At 39.6% G+C, this 23,534-nt stretch overlaps 1 protein-coding gene across 1 annotated transcript in view; it reads left to right on the top strand.

Moving 5' to 3' along the window:
• Rpn9 (regulatory particle non-ATPase 9) overlaps positions 1-12,387 on the top strand; it is a 52,087-nt gene extending 39,700 nt beyond the window's left edge. Inside the window, exons 6-8 of the mRNA XM_070098643.1 lie at positions 7,864-8,052; positions 8,629-8,826; positions 11,891-12,387. Coding sequence (XP_069954744.1) covers positions 7,864-8,052; positions 8,629-8,826; positions 11,891-11,989 — 486 coding nt within the window. The 3' untranslated portion in view covers positions 11,990-12,387. The remainder of the gene's footprint in view (positions 1-7,863; positions 8,053-8,628; positions 8,827-11,890) is intronic.
• Positions 12,388-23,534: the final 11,147 nt, after the last annotated feature.

Genomic DNA, 23,534 nt, shown 5'->3' with positions numbered 1-23,534 from the left:
TAAGAAAAAGAGGATAAATAAGTATACACGATATGATGTAGGGCGAAATGACAGTAGTTTGTTGGATTATGTATTGGTAGATAAAAGACTGTTGAGTAGACTTCATGATGTACATGTTTATAGAGGGGCCACAGATATATCAGATCACTTTCTAGTTGTAGCTACACTGAGAGTAAAAGGTAGATGGGATACAAGGAGAATAGAAGCATCAGGGAAGAGAGAGGTGAAGGTTTATAAACTAAAAGAGGAGGCAGTTAGGGTAAGATATAAACAGCTATTGGAGGATAGATGGGCTAATGAGAGCATAGGCAATGGGGTCGAAGAGGTATGGGGTAGGTTTAAAAATGTAGTGTTAGAGTGTTCAGCAGAAGTTTGTGGTTACAGGAAAGTGGGTGCAGGAGGGAAGAGGAGCGATTGGTGGAATGATGATGTAAAGAGAGTAGTAATGGAGAAAAAGTTAGCATATGAGAAGTTTTTACAAAGTAGAAGTGATGCAAGGAGGGAAGAGTATATGGAGAAAAAGAGAGAGGTTAAGAGAGTGGTGAAGCAATGTAAAAAGAGAGCAAATGAGAGAGTGGGTGAGATGTTATCAACAAATTTTGTTGAAAATAAGAAAAAGTTTTGGAGTGAGATTAACAAGTTAAGAAAGCCTAGAGAACAAATGGATTTGTCAGTTAAAAATAGGAGAGGAGAGTTATTAAATGGAGAGTTAGAGGTATTGGGAAGATGGAAGGAATATTTTGAGGAATTGTTAAATGTTGATGAAGATAGGGAAGCTGTGATTTCGTGTATAGGGCAAGGAGGAATAACATCTTGTAGGAGTGAGGAAGAGCCAGTTGTGAGTGTGGGGGAAGTTCGTGAGGCAGTAGGTAAAATGAAAGGGGGTAAGGCAGCCGGGATTGATGGGATAAAGATAGAAATGTTAAAAGCAGGTGGGGATATAGTTTTGGAGTGGTTGGTGCAATTGTTTAATAAATGTATGGAAGAGGGTAAGGTACCTAGGGATTGGCAGAGAGCATGCATAGTTCCTTTGTATAAAGGCAAAGGGGATAAAAGAGAGTGCAAAAATTATAGGGGGATAAGTCTGTTGAGTGTACCTGGTAAAGTGTATGGTAGAGTTATAATTGAAAGAATTAAGAGTAAGACGGAGAATAGGATAGCAGATGAACAAGGAGGCTTTAGGAAAGGTAGGGGGTGTGTGGACCAGGTGTTTACAGTGAAACATATAAGTGAACAGTATTTAGATAAGGCTAAAGAGGTCTTTGTGGCATTTATGGATTTGGAAAAGGCGTATGACAGGGTGGATAGGGGGGCAATGTGGCAGATGTTGCAAGTGTATGGTGTAGGAGGTAGGTTACTGAAAGCAGTGAAGAGTTTTTACGAGGATAGTGAGGCTCAAGTTAGAGTATGTAGGAAAGAGGGAAATTTTTTCCCAGTAAAAGTAGGCCTTAGACAAGGATGTGTGATGTCACCGTGGTTGTTTAATATATTTATAGATGGGGTTGTAAGAGAAGTAAATGCGAGGGTCTTGGCAAGAGGCGTGGAGTTAAAAGATAAAGAATCACACACAAAGTGGGAGTTGTCACAGCTGCTCTTTGCTGATGACACTGTGCTCTTGGGAGATTCTGAAGAGAAGTTGCAGAGATTGGTGGATGAATTTGGTAGGGTGTGCAAAAGAAGAAAATTAAAGGTGAATACAGGAAAGAGTAAGGTTATGAGGATAACAAAAAGATTAGGTGATGAAAGATTGAATATCAGATTGGAGGGAGAGAGTATGGAGGAGGTGAACGTATTCAGATATTTGGGAGTGGACGTGTCAGCGGATGGGTCTATGAAAGATGAGGTGAATCATAGAATTGATGAGGGAAAAAGAGTGAGTGGTGCACTTAGGAGTCTGTGGAGACAAAGAACTTTGTCCTTGGAGGCAAAGAGGGGAATGTATGAGAGTATAGTTTTACCAACGCTCTTATATGGGTGTGAAGCGTGGGTGATGAATGTTGCAGCGAGGAGAAGGCTGGAGGCAGTGGAGATGTCATGTCTGAGGGCAATGTGTGGTGTGAATATAATGCAGAGAATTCGTAGTTTGGAAGTTAGGAGGAGGTGCGGGATTACCAAAACTGTTGTCCAGAGGGCTGAGGAAGGGTTGTTGAGGTGGTTCGGACATGTAGAGAGAATGGAGCGAAACAGAATGACTTCAAGAGTGTATCAGTCTGTAGTGGAAGGAAGGCGGGGTAGGGGTCGGCCTAGGAAGGGTTGGAGGGAGGGGGTAAAGGAGGTTTTGTGTGCGAGGGGCTTGGACTTCCAGCAGGCATGCTTGAGCGTGTTTGATAGGAGTGAATGGAGACAAATGGTTTTTAATACTTGACGTGCTGTTGGAGTGTGAGCAAAGTAACATTTATGAAGGGATTCAGGGAAACCGGCAGGCCGGACTTGAGTCCTGGAGATGGGAAGTACAGTGCCTGCACTCTGAAGGAGGGGTGTTAATGTTGCAGTTTAAAAACTGTAGTGTAAAGCACCCTTCTGGCAAGACAGTGATGGAGTGAATGATGGTGAAAGTTTTTCTTTTTCGGGCCACCCTGCCTTGGTGGGAATCGGCCGGTGTGATAATAATAATAATAAAAATATATTTTTCTTATTTAAAAACCCATCACATAAAAATTGGGGTGGTTTCTTGGGGGCTGGAATGAATTAATGGCATTGCAAATAATTCCAATGAGGATATTTGATTTGATATACGAGCAGATTGAGTTACAAGCTTGGTCATGGAACAAATTAAACTCGTAAGTCAAGGTACCATTGTATTTATATTCTGTTGTGAGAGGGTCAAACTAGTTTAACTTTTATATTTAAGTAGAATTCTACTTGGGGGAAGTGGAGAAGAATCCTTCCTCTATAAGCCATGCATGTTGTAAGAGGCAACTACAATGCCAGGAGCAAGGGGCTAGTAACCCCTTCTCCTGTATAAATTATTAAATATAAAAAGAAGAAAAGCCTTTGCTTCTTTTTCAGGTTACCCTGCCTCTGTGGTAGATGACCAGTGTGTTAAAAAAAATTAAGTAGAAGAGCTTTCCTCAGTCTAGGTTTGTAAGTAAGAGTGTCATTTAGGTAGTTCACAATTTACCTGAAGTTAAAATTGTGAGCAATTGAATATAGATGTAAAGGCTGTTAACCCTTTCACTGTTGGTGCCATAGTACTACAAGTCAGTGTTGGTGCCATAGTACTAAGTCAAAATTCTAGCAGCAGCTTTAAATCTAGCAGGAGAAAGCTGGTAGACCTACATATGAGAGAATGGGTCTTGAGTGGTCAGTGTGTGCAGTATAAAAAAAATCCTGCGGTATACAGTGCATAATGAAAAAATAAAAACTCCGTGTTTTTGGTTTAAAACACTGAATTTGCTGTGTATTTTTATGTGGTATTTATGGTCTTATTCTCATTTTCTTGGTCTCATTTGATAGAATGGAAGACATATTACAGAAATAGAGATGATTTTGAATGGTTCTCAGACTAAAAGTACTTTGAAATTGAGCTCAAAGTAGCAGCACTGTTTGATTTTTGCTGATGTTCAAGAGTAAAGAAATCACGCCATGCATCCAATACATGTCAACTGGTGAGCCTAATATTCTTTCACAAATGCACTGATATTATTTATTCCTTTTTTACAATAATGCAGTAGTCTGCATAGCAGTAAATCTTCTATTTTTTGTGTGAATAAAAATTCAAAATGGAAAGCAAGCGTAATATAAGAGGGGCCTGAAGACGTGACTGATGAACAGAGAAAATGTTATTTTAGTGCTAGGACTGCCTGCATTGTTTATTCTGGCCCCTATTTTGAAATTGGCCTTACTTGAATTGTGTATGAAATTGGCCAAATTACCAGTTTCTGATCACTTTATTGGGTAGGTGAAATTAGTAAATAAGCAGTTTCTTGTACTCGATAGAACAAATGGAGTTCTAGCAACATAGCTATGAGTTTGCTTGACTGGAACAATGGAATTGACCAAAAAAGGGCTGAAAGTGGGCGAAATTGCCGATGCGTAAATATTGCCGAGACCACTAACTTTGCGAGAGCTTAATTCTGTAAGTTTTCCATCATATTTCGTACTTTTATTGTCATTACCATCGGGAAAAGATTCTCTCATTTCATAAGTTTTTTTTTTTTTTTTTTTTTTAAATTTCCCGATACTGAACAAGTTTGTGAGCAGGTGTCTCGACAGTAAAAGGGTTAATAATTGAGTATACTTACACAAGAGCCAAGCAATATGGTAATTGAGATGTAAAGGCTGTTAACCCCTTGACTGTCACAACCCCAAATCCTGAGGTGTCTCCTGGTGTCGCAAAATTTAAAAAAAAAGTTATATTTTTCTTGTGAAATGATAGAGAATCTTTTCCTGATTGTAGTGACACCAAAACAATTAAATTTCATGGAAAACTGACGGAATTATGCTCTTGCGAAGTTAGCGACCTCGGTGATATTTACGAATCGGCGATTTCACCCACTTTGAGCCCTATTTTCAGCTAATTCCATTGTTCCAGTCGACCAAACTCATAGCTATTTCTTTAGAGCTCCATTTTTTCTATTGACTGAGTACAAGAAACTGCCCATTTACCGATTTCAACTACCCAATAACATGGTGAGAAATTTGCAATTTGGCCAATTTCACAAAAATTAAAAAATATGACAATTTCAAACTAGGGTCCAGAATGAACAATGCAGACATTCCTGGCTCTAAAATAACATTTTCTTTGTTCATCAGTCACATCTCCAGGCCTCTCCGATATTACTCTTACTTTCTATTTTGAATTTTTATTCAAACAAAAAAATAGAAGATTTACTGTTATGCAGACTATTGCAATATTGCAATAATTGTATAAATAATGTCAACCCATTCGTGACTGCATATTAGAATGGCTACTTGGACATTTATTGGAAAATGACATCATTTGTTTACTTTTGAACATTGGCAAAATTCAAACATTTCCCCTACTTTGAGCTCCATTTCAAAGTTCTTTTCATAGTAAAATCAGTCAAAATCACCTCTATCTCTATAATATGTTTTCCATTCTATCAAATGAGACCAAGAAAACAAGAATACAACAATAAATACTATAAGAAAATAGACCACAAAGTCGGCATTTTAATAAAAAAAACATCGGAGTTTTTTTTTTTCTCATTATGCACTGCGTGCTGCAGGACTTTTTTTATATGGTGCACACTGACCACACAGACCCATTCTCTCAGATGTGAGCCTACCAGCTTTCTCCTGCTTGATTTGAAGCCGCTAGAATTTATGGGTATATATACGTCAAAAACGGTGGCCCGTAAGACGTATATATGCGACCAAAACAGTCAAAGGGTTAATAATCTAGTGATTGGTGGAATGATGAAGTAAAGGGTGTGATAAAAGAGAAAAAGGTAGCTTATGAGAGGTTTTTACAAAGCAGAAGTGTTATAAGAAGAGCAGAATATATGGAGAGTAAAAGAAAGGTAAAGAGAGTGGTGAGAGAGTGCAAAAGGAGAGCAGATGATAGAGTGGGAGAGGCACTGTCAAGAAATTTTAATGAAAATAAGAAAAAATTTTGGAGTGAGTTAAACAAGTTAAGAAAGCCAAGGGAAAATATGGATTTGTCAGTTAAAAACAGAGTAGGGGAGTTAGTAGATGGGGAGATGGAGGTATTAGGTAGATGGCGAGAATATTTTGAGGAACTTTTAAATGTTAAGGAAGAAACAGAGGCAGTAATTTCATGCACTGGTCAGGGAGGTATACCATCTTTTAGGAGTGAAGAAGAGCAGAATGTAAGTGTGGGGGAGGTACGTGAGGCATTACGTAAAATGAAAGGGGGTAAAGCAGCTGGTACTGATGGGATCATGACATGTTAAAAGCAGGGGGGGATATAGTGTTGGAGTGGTTGGTACTTTTGTTTAATAAATGTATGAAAGAGGGGAAGATACCTAGGGATTGGCGGAGAGCATGTATAGTCCCTTTATATAAAGGGAAAGGGGACAAAAGAGACTGTAAAAATTATAGAGGAATAAGCTTACTGAGTATACCAGGAAAAGTGTACGGTAGGGTTATAATTGAAAGAATTAGAGGTAAGACAGAATGTAGGATTGCGGATGAGCAAGGAGGTTTCAGAGTGGGTAGGGGATGTGTAGATCAAGTGTTTACATTGAAGCATATATGTGAACAGTATTTAGATAAAGGTAGGGAAGTTTTTATTGCATTTATGGATTTAGAAAAGGCATATGATAGAGTGGATAGAGGAGCAATGTGGCAGATGTTGCAAGTATATGGAATAGGTGGTAAGTTATTAAATGCTGTAAAGAGTTTTTATGAAGATAGTGAGGTTCAGGTTAGGGTGTGTAGAAGAGAGGGAGACTATTTCCCGGTAAAAGTAGGTCTTAGACAGGGATGTGTAATGTCACCATGGTTGTTTAATATATTTATAGATGGGGTTGTTAAGGAAGTAAATGCTAGGGTGTTTGGGAGAGGGGTGGGATTAAATTATGGGGAATCAAATTCAAAATGGGAATTGACACAGTTACTTTTTGCTGATGATACTGTGCTTATGGGAGATTCTAAAGAAAAATTGCAAAGGTTAGTGGATGAGTTTGGGAATGTGTGTAAAGGTAGAAAGTTGAAAGTGAACATAGAAAAGAGTAAGGTGATGAGGGTGTCAAATGATTTAGATAAAGAAAAATTGGATATCAAATTGGGGAGGAGGAGTATGGAAGAAGTGAATGTTTTCAGATACTTGGGAGTTGACGTGTCGGCGGATGGATTTATGAAGGATGAGGTTAATCATAGAATTGATGAGGGAAAAAAGGTGAGTGGTGCGTTGAGGTATATGTGGAGTCAAAAAACGTTATCTATGGAGGCAAAGAAGGGAATGTATAAAAGTATAGTAGTACCAACACTCTTATATGGGTGTGAAGCTTGGGTGGTAAATGCAGCAGCGAGGAGACGGTTGGAGGCAGTGGAGATGTCCTGTTTAAGGGCAATGTGTGGTGTAAATATTATGCAGAAAATTCGGAGTGTGGAAATTAGGAGGTGTGGAGTTAATAAAAGTATTAGTCAGAGGGCAGAAGAGGGGTTGTTGAGGTGGTTTGGTCATTTAGAGAGAATGGATCAAAGTAGAATGACATGGAAAGCATATAAATCTATAGGGGAAGGAAGGCGGGGTAGGGGTCGTCCTCGAAAGGGTTGGAGAGAGGGGGTAAAGGAGGTTTTGTGGGTAAGGGGCTTGGACTTCCAGCAAGCGTGCGTGAGCGTGTTAGATAGGAGTGAATGGAGACGAATGGTACTTGGGACCTGACTATCTGTTGGAGTGTGAGCAGGGTAATATTTAGTGAAGGGATTCAGGGAAACCGGTTATTTTCATATAGACGGACTTGAGTCCTGGAAATGGGAAGTACAATGCCTGCACTTTAAAGGAGGGGTTTGGGATATTGGCAGTTTGGAGGGATATGTTGTGTATCTTTATATGTGTATGCTTCTATACTGTTGTATTCTGAGCACCTCTGCAAAAACAGTGATAATGTGCGAGTGTGGTGAAAGTGTTGAATGATGATGAAAGTATTTTCTTTTTGGGGATTTTCTTTCTTTTTTGGGTCACCCTGCCTCGGTGAGAGACGGCCGACTTGTTGAAAAAAAAAAAAAAAAAAAAAAAAACTTACATAAGAGCCAAGCAATATGGTAGTTGGACTGTCTTGTGGTGGTGGTCATTTCTCACTTTTGGTGGGAACCGGTAAAAGCACTGTCTTTGTGGAGACCAAAATTTAATGCTTAATAATTAAAATATTTTGTTACAATGGTTTTTTCAGTACTTTATGCCATTTTTTTCATGCAACTATTTAATTTCAGCTTGCCCATCCAATTCTTGAAGCACTGAAAGGATCTTCATCTGAGTGGTTATTAGAGTTACTGCTGGCATTCAATCAAGGAAATATTAGTACATTTGAAGCCATGAAGCCCCAGTGGAGCACTCAACCAGACCTGTTGACTAAAGAGAACCAGTTGAGAGAGAAAATCCGACTATTATGTCTAATGGAGGTAATTACTGTTCAGGTATATCCTTCATTATTCAGAACTTTATGGTGGTTATTATTTGATAAGCTTGGGTATTTAAGTCATAGCTGATATTGAAACAGAGTAGTTTTAAGCCACTGTTTTCCTTGAAGTATAAAACTTTCAAGAAGATCGAAGAGTATTTAAATGACAGCACAATTGTGTAAATTAAAGCTGGAATATTATTGAACAACTTGAACCTTGCTAGTTTACCAAACAAGTCTTAAAAGATCATGTTTTCTCAAATGAAATATTAACATAGCATTTAGATAATGGAAAATCAAATTAAGGTGAAAGTCTATCTCTGTATGGGGCTACATCATGTGGCTGTATTGATGGGGAGCTATGCCTTGTGGTAGCCACATTAGTGTGGCTGTGTTGAGGATGGCTATACTATGTGGCTATGTTGAGAGAAAGCCATGTCATGTGGTTGTGGTGAGAGAGCCATGCTATGTGGCTGTGTTGAGGGTAGCCATTCCGTGTGGCTGTGTTCTTAACAATGTGTTTTTGGTATTTTTTTAAATTTCTTTGTTTCACTTTTTTCTTGTATTTTTATGACAGATGACGTTCCAGCGCAAGGCTTGGGACCGCCAACTAACATTTGCAGAAATTGCCCGAGAAACAGGACTCCCAGAGAACCAAGTTGAAGTAATGGTGATGCGTGCACTTTCTCTTGGTCTTGTCCGTGGTACCATTGACCAGGTAGACAGCAAAGTTAACATAACCTGGGTTCAACCTAGAGTTCTTGACAAGAAGCAGGTCAGTGCCAAGGGGCAACTTAAGTTCATTGTACTTTATTGCCAATCAAATTTTGAATTTGAAAAACAAGTTTGATGTAAAACTACTACAGTTATCAGTAGGGTTTTTTGTATAGCTGTGTTAAAAACTTAAGATATTAAATGTCAAAAATTATGGCTTAAGATAAATAAAAATTTTATAGGAAATGTGATACTAGATTTTATTCAAGAGAAGAGTTTGTTGGGCATACCCCCTTCAAGACAATATATTTCAGCACAGTTAGTTGGTCAGCCTTTAATATTGTCAACTCTATCCTTGGCTATTACATTATGAAGAATCACTTACTTGTTTTGTGTGTATGTGTGTGCCATTTAATGCTCTTGTATGTAATACTAAAGATAATTTACTTTTTTAATCTCATTAATTTCTTTTTGATTCCTATTTCTTCCCTTGTAATCTACTGCAATGCTTTTCAAAAATGCAAACACGTTTGTTTTTTGTTGGTCTATTCCTGCCATGTAAATATGAGATATCAAAAACTTTATTAGGTTTGTAAATTCTAGATTTTATAAATTTATTATAGTTTTTTTTCAGTCTTAGAATAAGACTGACACTGACACTATTGAGTTGGTTCTTGGTTTCTTTATAACTTCAGAGGCTAATTTAGGATCAGTTAATTCGGTTTGGGTCTATTTTTACCAATCCTGAACCAATGCACATTAAGAATAGAGTAGAAGGGATAGCATAGTCTGTAACACACTATCTACATTTTGTATATTTTACGTAGCACTGATATTGATGGCCCATTTCAATGGTATAAAATTGCTTCAAACCGTTTTTATCTATTACGACAATATTGTTCTATCGGATCTATCATCTTAATTTTCTTTTCTACATACACCCTTAACCAATATTTAGATAAATAATTTATTTCAGGTACAGTAGTGCCCCGATTATATGCCAGGTTAGGTTCCAGGCTACCATTGTAGAGTAAATCGCCTTTTTTTTTTTTTTTTTTTACTTTTAAATACATATAAAGTCCTGACAACATGTTTACACTATCATATATTAGGTGTGCAATAGTGCTAGGCCTAAAAAAATATGAAAGTAAAATGAATATACATTACATACATTACCTACCCTAAAATATTTTTGTCCTTAGCTTATGCATAGTGAGTGGTGAATTTGACACTTTGGAAAATTGCCAGGATACAGAGGGAGACAGAGCACACAAATTCTGTAAACAGACTGAATCACTGACAACACACCATTGCTCATGCTACTGTTATGCAGGTTACTGCATTAATGTGAAGGTAATTTTTTTTAATATAAGGTATATTGTGGGGATAATGCTCCATAAATGTATATGTAATGTCAGTGTTTTGGGTGAACACATAATAAATGGTCAGATAAACATGTATTAAATGACCAGTTGGACACACATTAAACCACCAACTTGGAGTGACTAGTGACACTAAACAAATTATTATTCTTTCAACAAACCAGCCATATCCCGCCGAGACTAAACAAATTATCTTCACATTAATGCAGTAGCCTGCATAACAGCAACACACCCAGGCTCACAGCAACTCACCCAGGCTTACAGCAACACACACCCAGGCTCACAGCAACACACCCAGGCTCACGATATCATACCCAGGCTCACGGCATCACACCCAGGCTCATGACAACACACCCAGGCTAATGGTATTGCACCCAGGCTCACGGCCTCACACCCAGGCTCACAGCATCACACCCAGGCTCACGGCCTCACACCCAGGCTCACAGCATCACACCCAGGCTCATGGCAACACACCCAGGCTCATGGCAACACACCCAGGTTAACAGCAACACACCCAGGCTCATGGCAACACACCCAGGCTCACAGCATCACACCCAGGCTCATGGCAACACACCCAGGCTCATGGCAACACACCCAGGCTCACAGCATCACACCCAGGCTCATGGCAACACACCCAGGCTCACAGCATCACACCCAGGCTCATGGCAACACACCCAGGCTCATGGCAACACACCCAGGCTCATGGCAACACACCCAGGTTAACAGCAACACACCCAGGCTCACAGCAACACATCCAGGCTAACAGCAACACACCCAGGCTTACGGTATCACACCCAGGCTCACAGTATCACACCCAAGCTCACAGCAATATACACAAGCTCACAGCAATATACACAAGCTCACAACAATACACCCAACCTCACAGCAACATACCCAGGCTCACAGAAACACACTCAAGCTCATGGCAACACACCCAGGCTCACAGCAACACACCCAAGCTTACAGCAACACACCAAGGTTCTCAGAAACACACTCACGCTCACGGCAACACACCCAGGCTCACAGTAACACACCCAGGCTCACGGCAACACGCCCAACCTCACAGCGGCATACGCAATCACTCCCCAGTTGATTGTCTAAATGGTCTAATAAGTGTCCAGCTGGCCATTTAATACGTGTCCATCTGACCATCTATTATGTGATATGTAGCGTGTTTATATAATTTTTTCCAAAACATATTGTAGATGGATTATTGAAAATGTCTATGATAGCATAAATATACTCCATTTTTAATGCCCCAGAGTGACATTCTTCTGTTATTGCATCTTCAACACAAGTGAGACACACTCTTAGCTACTCCCTCTCCTGGCTTAGCTCCTACTTTGTAACTTGGCACTTATGACTTTTCTTTTTATTACAGCTGCCCTTAGATGCCATTGTAACACAAAAATAATATATATGTAATAACTTTAAAATGCTTGAAACGTTGGAAAGTTTCCAGACAGAACCAAGAGATGTGGAGCTCATAGAGGATGTGAGCAAACTTAGAGAAAGAGAGTGGCCGTAATAGTGAATCAGGAGCCACATAAACAAATGTCTGTATTAGCAAAGTGCTATAAAGCAGGGCCCTCCTGAAACCTAGTAAGTGATGTGCACTGCTATTTTAAATTTTCCCCAGCTTCTATAAAAAATGTAAGAATGCATTTGGTTTACAGGAAAGGATGTATTTTAGGGTAGTGGAGAAAAAGATTCTGAACATAATTTCATTTTATTTTTCAACAGCTTGCATCAATGATGGAGAGATTGACAGACTGGTGTAAAGATGTCAGCAGTATGCAGAACCTTCTACAAGACCAAGCCAGTACTATTCTCACACTATGAATTATTTATTTCCCACTGAAGTATGTTATCTCAAATACATTTATATTCATAGCTATTTGTACACAGGTAACTTCGTACTTTTATGTGAATTTCTTCTGTAACTTTGTAACATCTGCAAGAAATTCAGAGAAGTAAAATATTCAGTTTTTTAATTAGACTCTTTCTTTGGGGGGATAGTTAGTGTTAATCTGTTGCCTATTTGTGATTAAAATACGTGCATAAATTTCAGTAAGCTTTTTGTGACAAAAGTATAATAGGAATTGTTAAAATTAGGAACATTAACAAGATTTGTTTTTCTTTGATAATAAATATAGAACATTTGTAATAATTTTATATATTTATTTTTATGAATTATGTGCTCTGTGAAGACTAAAAGATAAAGATTTTTGATAAGCATATATTGTGTTTCAATAACCTTTCATTTACTGTGCAGTTGCTTCCAAACATACTAGTGAAAAATAACATTACATGAAGGAATCAAGGGTAAGAGAGCTTTAGTCTTACCAGCAACTGACTTGTACTAAATATTCACTTCAACAACCTGACCTAGGAAGGCTATATTATACAAATCTGAGGGCTGTATAAATACAGCCTTCAGGTTCATCCATCAACATGGCATTCATTCTCACATTTAGTAGTGTGTGTGTGTATGTAATCATCAATATGTACTAGCCTATATGCAGCTACAAGGGTCAAGCTCATCTTCTGGCCCCACCTCTTGACTAGCTGTTTGCCAGATTTATTCCCTCCTAGCTTCACACAGACAGACACAAGAAGCCTCCCAGCCGCCGTGGAGAGAAGACGTCCTCGTTCTTGCTCTTCAGTTATCCTGAGTAATTCTCGAGCAGAGCAACTCTGAACGCTGTTACTCGAGATTTTTCTTGGGTTATCCTGAGTAGTTCTTGACCAGAGCTGAGAGGAAACTTGCTTGCAGTCACTTCGAGCCCCATCCCATCAAGAGGGTAAGGTGGTGACTTGCTTGCTTGTTCACCCCTCTCTTCCCTATCCCCCCATCCTTCCCCATCCTCCCCTCACCCAAACATCTACACTGGCCCACACACTAACACACTACATACATTGCTATCCTTCTGACTTTCCTATCTTCTTTTTCGGCAACTTCGCCTTGGCGAGTTAACACAAGGCATTTTGACCATCCGGTAGCCCGTGTGTTTTTTTAAAATCCGGCCGATATTTGCCTTGGGCCCTTTTCCCCTCACCACTCGAGGGTAGGCTATCTTAGGGGCTGACCTTCATAAGTCAGCTGACATAGGATGTTAGATTAACTCTAAGGAAAGACCACTTTTTGTCAAGCTACTTCTGTGCCAGATGTACCTTCCTGGACATCATGGCATGGATAAGAGTAAGATTACGTGTTGATGGCAACCAAAAGTCGGTGAAAGAAATTCTAGCATGTATTTGCTCGAATGTATTTGCATGTATTCTAACATGTATTTGCTCCAGTGGATGTTTTTACAACTCTCGCTGGGGTAGTACTTCTCCTCTCTTCTGAAGAAGAGTTACTTCAACTACTTAAGCAGGACGTCCTGGACAAATTGAAGACTTTTGGTATCCATCCAATTGCACCTGAAAGCTATCAAGCAGCAAACTGTGTTTGTTGCCAGAATTAACAGCATCATGAGAGATAGCACAGTGAATGAACTTATTGCTGACTTTAATGTAGAGAATTCAGAATTTCATGCTGTCCAAGCACATAAATTTTCTAAACCTGGCAACAACCAGGAAACATTAAAGTTAATACACCTGAAGAAGCCAAACTAGTGTGTCAAAAATGGCTTCAAATGTTTTGGCACCAGATGTACACCTGACCAAATCTCTCTAGAGCGGTTTGTCAGTGTTACACAATGTTACAAATGTTACGCATTTGGTCATACCACCGCTGTATAGTCCTTGTGGCTTAGCGCTTCTTTTTTGATTATAATAATGGTCATACCACCAACAAATGCAGTACCCAAGCACTGATTTGCAGCATATGCTCTAGGCAACATTCTTTTAAAGATTGTAATAACAAAACTAAACCCAAATGTGTCCTCTGCAATGGAAAACATCATGCTGTTTCTGCTATGTCCTGAGAGGAAAAAGGAAATGCAGAAAATTCTTGAAGCTAAAAAAACTGTCCAATTCTAAGAAGAAGAACACTCCTGAGGCACCTCCAACAATGTCCCAAACTTCCTTCCCAGCTTTGCCTAGATCTAGTGGGACTCCTCAAGTCTCTTCCACTGGTTCCAATGTTTGGAATTCTGCCCCTCTTGGAGTGCCCCAATCTAACCCTCACCTACAACATACACAAACGCAACAACAAGGTTCAGTCTCATCTCCCATGTCTCAGGTATCCTTAGCCGGGGATATGACGAGAGCGCAAGTAATGTATATGATGGCCAAAGACATAGCAGGCGGTGACATTCATCTCTGCTCTAAGATTTTAAATGATTTGTTAATAGTTAATGGGATCACTCCCATTACTATCCCAGATAATGTTAAGGTTATTATGGCCCAGCCTTCTCATAACAAGAGGTATGTACCCTACTCTACTTCTACAAATAAGCCTAAGTCATCCCTTGTCCAGGGATCACCCACCTCGCATACCCAGGTTGTCAACTCCCCTCAACCCGATGAGCCAATACCTGACCCCAACGATGCCCCAGAGATTGGTGCTTACTCTTCCGCTATTGCAGCTGATCCTGTTGAACAGGAACTTTTCCAGGGTAATTCACCTGGCATACCAAATTTTCCCTTGGAGCCTCCACAGTCTCCCATTAACTCTCACGAGCCTCTGCTTTCTGAAACTGGGACTATCACACCTCAGTTTTATGATGATGACTTGAATGACTAATGATTCTGTTAATATAACCAATTCTAGTGAGGATGATGACACTTTTAATACATAAGCAACTACGCAGAACTTCCCTCCTCCCCTTGACGAGTCCAGCAGGGATAGTGTGGATACCAAATATGACATTACTTGCAGGCGTTCAGACTGCAGTACACGTGCGAAGTGCAAGAAATAATGGGGATTACAATTTTCCAACTTAATGTTCAACATTTCTTTAATAACCGTTACCTTCTTGAAGTTGAACTACATAATTACAATCCCAATGTTATACTCTTGAATGAGACAGCTGTGAGAGTTGATCAACATATTAAATTACGTGGTTACTCTACTGTGGAGAAATCGAGAGGACCCTATAGTGGCGTAGCATTCTTAGTTAAATTAGGCTATGCATTTAAAAATATTCATGTTGATGAAGATAACATTCTTGCAATAGAAATGATGACGTCTCATGACCAACTAGTTATAGGAACTGGATATTTTCCCCCGAGACAACCACATATAGAGTCAATTCCTCTACATAGGACATTAAGCAGAAATATTCCAACAATTCTAGCGGGAGATTTTAATGCTCATCACCCTGCCCTCTTTAACTGTGGAGCTGGTAATCCACTGGGTGACTTGAAAGGAAAACAACTATTTAATATCATGACAGCCAGAAACTTGTCATTTCAAGGCCCATTCTTTAAATCGTATATTGGTCCTCATCCAGGGACACCAGATATAGTCCTGACAAACAGAGACTGTGACCTCTTTCATTGTCGTATCTCTCCTGGTGGAAACGTAGGTTCTGACCATATCCTGGTTTTAATACAACTACAAACTTCTCCATTTAGAATACCTGTACCTCCTAACCCAATCTCAACACCCTAGGATTTGACCCCTTCAGGGCATTTCTGGGTGACGATGAAATTGTGTCGCTGGAAAATCTACCTTCCACTGCAATTGACGACGCGATCAGGTCCCTTCACAGTCGAATAATTGATGCTACTAATGCAACTTGCCAATTAGCTTCCACAAAGATCTACCAACAATATAAACCTACGAGGGAAATTAAAGACGCTTTGAGAAATTTTTTTTTTTTTTTTTTTATTATCACACCGGCCGATTCCCACCAAGGCAGGGTGGCCCGAAAAAGAAAAACTTTCACCATCATTCACTCCATCACTGTCTTGCCAGAAGGGTGCTTTACACTACAGTTTTTAAACTGCAACATTAACACCCCTCCTTCAGAGTGCAGGCACTGTACTTCCCATCTCCAGGACTCAAGTCCGGCCTGCCGGTTTCCCTGAATCCCTTCATAAATGTTACTTTGCTCACACTCCAACAGCACGTCAAGTATTAAAAACCATTTGTCTCCATTCACTCCTATCAAACACGCTCACGCATGCCTGCTGGAAGTCCAAGCCCCTCGCACACAAAACCTCCTTTACCCCCTCCCTCCAACCCTTCCTAGGCCGACCCCTACCCCGCCTTCCTTCCACTACAGACTGATACACTCTTGAAGTCATTCTGTTTCGCTCCATTCTCTCTACATGTCCGAACCACCTCAACAACCCTTCCTCAGCCCTCTGGACAACAGTTTTGGTAATCCCGCACCTCCTCCTAACTTCCAAACTACGAATTCTCTGCATTATATTCACACCACACATTGCCCTCAGACATGACATCTCCACTGCCTCCAGCCTTCTCCTCGCTGCAACATTCATCACCCACGCTTCACACCCATATAAGAGCGTTGGTAAAACTATACTCTCATACATTCCCCTCTTTGCCTCCAAGGACAAAGTTCTTTGTCTCCACAGACTCCTAAGTGCACCACTCACTCTTTTTCCCTCATCAATTCTATGATTCACCTCATCTTTCATAGACCCATCCGCTGACACGTCCACTCCCAAATATCTGAATACGTTCACCTCCTCCATACTCTCTCCCTCCAATCTGATATTCAATCTTTCATCACCTAATCTTTTTGTTATCCTCATAACCTTACTCTTTCCTGTATTCACCTTTAATTTTCTTCTTTTGCACACCCTACCAAATTCATCCACCAATCTCTGCAACTTCTCTTCAGAATCTCCCAAGAGCACAGTGTCATCAGCAAAGAGCAGCTGTGACAACTCCCACTTTGTGTGTGATTCTTTATCTTTTAACTCCACGCCTCTTGCCAAGACCCTCGCATTTACTTCTCTTACAACCCCATCTATAAATATATTAAACAACCACGGTGACATCACACATCCTTGTCTAAGGCCTACTTTTACTGGGAAAAAATTTCCCTCTTTCCTACATACTCTAACTTGAGCCTCACTATCCTCGTAAAAACTCTTCACTGCTTTCAGTAACCTACCTCCTACACCATACACTTGCAACATCTGCCACATTGCCCCCCTATCCACCCTGTCATACGCCTTTTCCAAATCCATAAATGCCACAAAGACCTCTTTAGCCTTATCTAAATACTGTTCACTTATATGTTTCACTGTAAACACCTGGTCCACACACCCCCTACCTTTCCTAAAGCCTCCTTGTTCATCTGCTATCCTATTCTCCGTCTTACTCTTAATTCTTTCAATTATAACTCTACCATACACTTTACCAGGTACACTCAACAGACTTATCCCCCTATAATTTTTGCACTCTCTTTTATCCCCCTTGCCTTTATACAAAGGAACTATGCATGCTCTCTGCCAATCCCTAGGTACCTTACCCTCTTCCATACATTTATTAAATAATTGCACCAACCACTCCAAAACTATATCCCCACCTGCTTTTAACCTTTCTATCTTTATCCCATCAATCCCGGCTGCCTTACCCCCTTTCATTTTACCTACTGCCTCACGAACTTCCCCCACACTCACAACTGGCTCTTCCTCACTCCTACAAGATGTTATTCCTCCTTGCCCTATACACGAAATCACAGCTTCCCTATCTTCATCAACATTTAACAATTCCTCAAAATATTCCTTCCATCTTCCCAATACCTCTAACTCTCCATTTAATAACTCTCCTCTCCTATTTTTAACAGACAAATCCATTTGTTCTCTAGGCTTTCTTAACTTGTTAAGGTTGGTAGACAGCAACCACCCAGGGAAGTACTACCGTCCTGCCAGATGACTGTGAAACAAAAACCTGTAACTGTTTTGCATGATGGTAGGATTGCTGGTTTCTTTTTCTGTCTCATAAACACGCTAAGATAACAGGGATATCTTGCTACTCCTACTTACACTTTGGTCACACTTCATAGACACGCACATGCATATATATATATACATACATCTAGGTTTTTCTCCTTTTTCTAAATAGCTCTTGTTCTTTTTTATTTCTTCTATTGTCCATGGGGAAGTGGAAAAGAATCTTTCCTCCGTAAGCCATGCGTGTCGTATGAGGCGACTAAAATGCCGGGAGCAATGGGCTAGTAACCCCTTCTCCTGTATACAATTACTAAAAAAGAGAAGAAGAAAAACTTTTGAGAAATTATCAAACAGAATGTCGAAGGCATCTTCAAACACGACAACCACCAGTAGCTACATTGCACAGATTAAGGCAAGAATTAATTAATATGATTAGTCATCACAAATGTGACTTATGGAAATTGCTAGTTCTCCAAGCTAATCAGTATAAACGTGAGCCAGCAAAATTTTGGAGTAAGATCCGACAACTTTTAGGGGCAAAGCACAGGCTCCTGACTACCTAATTCATACATTCACTGACGAGGATGATGAAGATGTTGAGATTAAACTTAATGATCCACAGGACCAGGCTAATTTCATGGGTGATGTATGGGAGAAAATTCTCTCCCACAATAACAGTCGTCGATTTAACAATAATCACTATCAGTTGGTAAATGAATGGAGAGATGAGAACTTAGATGATCTACAACCACTACCTTCCATTGATACATCAACTCTTGAAGATGCCCACCCGCTTACTAGACCTATTACATTACTCGAGATGAGTCAGGTTATTGGAAGAATGCAAAACAGAGCCCCTGGTCTCTCTGGAATAACAATGAAACAAATAAAGTTCCTACCCAGAAATTGTAAAAAGTCTTTGGTTAATATCTTTAATGCCATCTTGGCCTCAGGACATTTACCAGTTGTTTTTAAGACTGCTAGGGGGCAGCGCTGTATAGCCCTTGTGGCTTAGTGCTTCTTTTTGATTATAATAATAATAAGACTGCTAGGATGATCTTTCTTGCTAAGCCCAATAAAGGCATCCATCAACCAGGGAACTATAGACCTATATCTTTACTTGAAGTCACTGGAAAAGTTCTTGAGAAGATCATTTCCAACAGACTGAACTACTATATAGAGTTTAATCACCTTTTTACTGAAAAACAATTTGGCTTTAGAACACATAGAGGTACCCATCATGCAATAAATATTATTTTCGATACTGTAGCAAGTCTAAAACATCAGGTCAATCTTGCCCTAATTGCCACCAGAGATGTTCATAAAGCTTTTGATAGCTTATGGCATGATGGTCTTATATACAAACTTATTGACCTACCAGACCATAACTGGACCTTTCTCAGATTAATATATAACTTCTTAACTCAAAGAAAAATAATTCCCACCTTTCACGGCAGGTCGACAGAGCCTTTTATACCAACAGCTGGTGTCCCACAAGGTTCTTGTCTTAGTCCAATTCTATTCAACATTTATGTGAATGACCTTCCTCAACCAGAGTTTAATGATACAATTATAACGCAATTTGCAGATGATGTTATCCATGTCGTCTCATCAACTCTGGTAACAGGAAAATACAAGTATGAGAGAGTCATAGAAAAAAATGAATATTGAACTTCGTCGAACATCTAATTGGAAAAAGAAATGGAGAATTACGACTAACCCTGACAAAGTCCTTGTTAGCACGATAGGATGTTTTGCATCAACCATCGAAGATAAAGGGGGTATCTCCATCAGAGGTACACCTGTAGCCATTAGAAACCCTAACAAGATCTTGGGATATGAAATAGACAGGCTGCTCCACTCAACATCTGATGTAAATAAAAAGATCAACATAGCCAAAGCTGGTCTTAACAGTCTCTTTAGATTTAATCAAACCCCTCCACTTGTCAAAAAACATCTGTATAAAATGATAATAAGACCTATACTCGAATACCCATGTGTCCCAATGTCATTAACAACAAAGACCAACATGCTACAGTTGCAACTATTAATTTCCCTGAGTATTTTGTAGAATGTTTTCATCTCTCTCCTAATTCTTCTACCCTTCAATGTCATTAGATTCGGTTCCATTAGATTTTCCTCATAGCTCATATCTCTTAACTTGCTTTTACACTTCTCTGGCTTCTTAAAATGCTTTCTCAGGTGTGGGTTCCATACTAGTGCTGCATACCCAAAGATGGGCCTGACATTTGTTTTATAAAGTGCCCCGGAAAGACACTGTTTAGTGTGAAATATGCATTCATAGTTACTTTAAAGCCTTTCGGTGTCAGTCTTGTACAACGGCTTTGAAACTAGGGTTGGTCCAGTAGTACTACACCATGAGCTCAGCTCGCTCAGATAAGCTTTGAGCAGTAAATTAGGGCCTATATATGAGAGAATAGGTCTATGCGGTAAGTGTGCACCATATAAAAAGTCCTGCAGCACGCAGCGCATAATGAGAAAAAACTGCGACCGAGTTTTTGGTTTAAAACAGTGACTTTGCAGTGTGTATTTGTATGGATTTTATAATTGTATTCTTGGTTTCTTCATCTCATTTGATAGAATGGAAGATATATTACAGAAATAGAGATGATTTTGATTGGTGTCAGAACTAAAAGTAGTTTGAAATTGAGCTCGAAGTAGCGGAAATGTTCGGTTTTTGCCGATGTTCCAGAGTACATATATAACATCACTTGTCAAATACACGTCCAACTGGCCAATTTAATATGCATTCAGGAATGCACTGACATTATTTATACAGTTATTACCATGCAGTAGTCTGCGTAACAGTAAATCTATTTTTTGTGTATTAATAAAAATTCAAAATGGAAAGCAAGTGTAATACAAGAGGGGCCTGGAGATGTGAATAAGGAACAGAGGAAGTGTTATTTTAGTGCCAGGAATGTATATTGTTTGTTCTGGACCCTATTTTTAAATTGGCAATTTTTTAACCCTTAACTGTCCAAACGTAGCTCTACATTTGCATGTGTAGCGCTCCGAACGTAGATCTACGTTTTTTTTACACAAGAAACAATGTAAAATCAATCTACGTTCGGAGCGCTACGCATGCAAATGTAGATCTACGTTTGGACAGTTTAAGGGTTAATTTTGTGTGAAATTGGTTAAATTACTGATTTCTGATCACTTTATTGGGTAGTTGAAATAGGTAAATGGGAGGTTTCTTATATTCAGTTGATAGAATAGAAGGCATACTAGTGAAGTAGCTATGAGTTTGGCCGACTGGAACAATAGAATTGGCCAAAAATAGGGTGCAAAGTGGACGAAATTGCCGATGCATAAATATCGCCGACGCTGCTACTTTGCGAGTGTGTAATTCCCTAAGTTTTTCATCAAATTTCATACTCTTGGTTTCAGTACCTTCAAAAAAGGGTTCTCTATCATTTCATAAGATAATTTTTTTTTTTAGATTTTTGACCCCGAGAACAAGTCTGAAATCAGGGGTCTTGACCCTGCTCTATCCGCTTAGGTTCAGTAGATGTACGAGAAAATGTGTTTCATCTATTCTGATAACTTTTCAGACTTTTTTTTCACTAGAGTACAATACAACGGCAACAAGTACACGATGAAATGATTATTAAATACCATCTGAAATCCTTTATCAATTAAAACACCCATTAACCCTTAAACTGTCCAAACGTAGATAAGGGTTTAGTGCTTTTTTTAATATAATGCATAGTATTGTAGTGCTGAAAAACCCTTACAGTGTAAGTGCTTTCCATGAATAAACTAAAACTCCAGTGTTCCACCAGATACCTGAGCACTCGAAATCACAACCATTATGTTGAAACTTATGGCACACTTAAAATATACACCACACAGTGGCATACCAGAGTCTTGAGAGAGACAGGCAGCTGTGGGTGAGTGTGTGTACCTATCTTCAGTCTACAAAGAACAGTGTTGTATTGATTCTTAAGGAATGGGTAAAATAAACACTCATGTGATAAACCCTGCTCATCTGTAGGGCCTGTCACTTCGAAACCTCAAAGTGATTAATGTAGCTTATAAATGCACTATGAGGTAGAAGGATACTATAGAGCAAGGCCAGTATATCATCTTTTGCCTAAGTGTCATCTTCAGTACCCAAGACCCCAGACATAACCTGACCATGAATAAATCTACATTGTCACGCATGGAGCCTAGCAAGCTTCTCCTAAATCTTAGTCCCCTGTAGCATGTTTTTATTACATTCATGGGAAAGGGGAAGCACTGAACCTGTAGGGGTTATTCAATCCCTGGGGAACTGGGAGGCAATCACCTGGAGTTTACCTGGAGAGAGTTCCGGGGGTCAACGCCCCCGCGGCCCGGTCTGTGACCAGGCCTCCTGGTGGATCAGAGCCTGATCAACCAGGCTGTTACTGCTGGCTGCACGCAAACCAACGTACGAGCCACAGCCCGGCTGATCAGGAACCGACTTTAGGTGCTTGTCCAGTGCCAGCTTGAAGACTGCCAGGGGTCTGTTGGTAATCCCCCTTATGTATGCTGGGAGGCAGTTGAACAGTCTCGGGCCCCTGACACTTATTGTATGGTCTCTTAACGTGCTAGTGACACCCCTGCCTTAGAGTTCTGAGAATATCATAGGTTATACCATCCTCTCCAGGAGCAGTTGATCGACCTTTGGTTAATGCATTATCTAATTCATACTCGGTAAAGAGGCAATCACTCTCATCAATATTTTGGCTCATAAAATTAATCAGTTTCAACATTTCTTCATAAGTACTCTCTATTTTTTTCTAATATGAGATGGAAGGTTTTCATGCCTGGATGTTTTGGACCAGTCATTTATGAGGTCATTTGCTTTTTCAAGAGGAAAGGGATGAGCAACATTGCCAGTCTTTTTCCTGGTTATTTTATTTATACCTTTCCAAGCCAAACTCAAAGGGGTGGACCTATTTAATCCACTAACAAACTGTTCCCATTCCTGTTGCCTAAGTTCTTCCTTTCTATTCCTTGCATTTGTTAGTGCAGCTTGGAACGTTCTGAGCAGATCTGGGGTTCTACATTCACGGTATGCTTTACCAATCCTCCTAGCTGCATGTGTTAGATTGCGTAGCTGTGGATCATTATAGTATTTACATTGGTTTTTATTGTTATTTATGGTGGAGGGTCTTTGTTTCCTATTCCTGCCCACTTGATTTGTGAGAACACTCTCAATAGTGGTAATTAAATCATCATTAAATTTTTGTGTGCCAATGGGCTCGTAATTCTTATACCATTGATCCAAGTGGTTAATAAAGTTGTCTCTGTGTCCTGGTTTGAGAATAAATTTCCTCCATCTGTATTTAGCTCCTTGATTGCTGGAGATGTGATCAAGATTGACAGTTGTTAGTCTTGAGAAGTGATCAGATAGAAGATCATCAACTATGACAGAGTCATGCATCGTATATGATGTATTAAATCCAAGACACAGATCTAGTATGAAACCATATATGTGAGTAGGCTCAGTAGTGCCCACAATTCGAACATTATCATGCTCATTTAGCAATTTCACTAGTTTAGTTCCATT

Source organism: Cherax quadricarinatus, chromosome 63 (genome assembly GCF_038502225.1).
Source record: "Cherax quadricarinatus isolate ZL_2023a chromosome 63, ASM3850222v1, whole genome shotgun sequence".
NCBI classification, from domain to species: domain Eukaryota; kingdom Metazoa; phylum Arthropoda; class Malacostraca; order Decapoda; family Parastacidae; genus Cherax; species Cherax quadricarinatus.
This window is presented reverse-complemented; position numbering and strand designations above follow the sequence as displayed.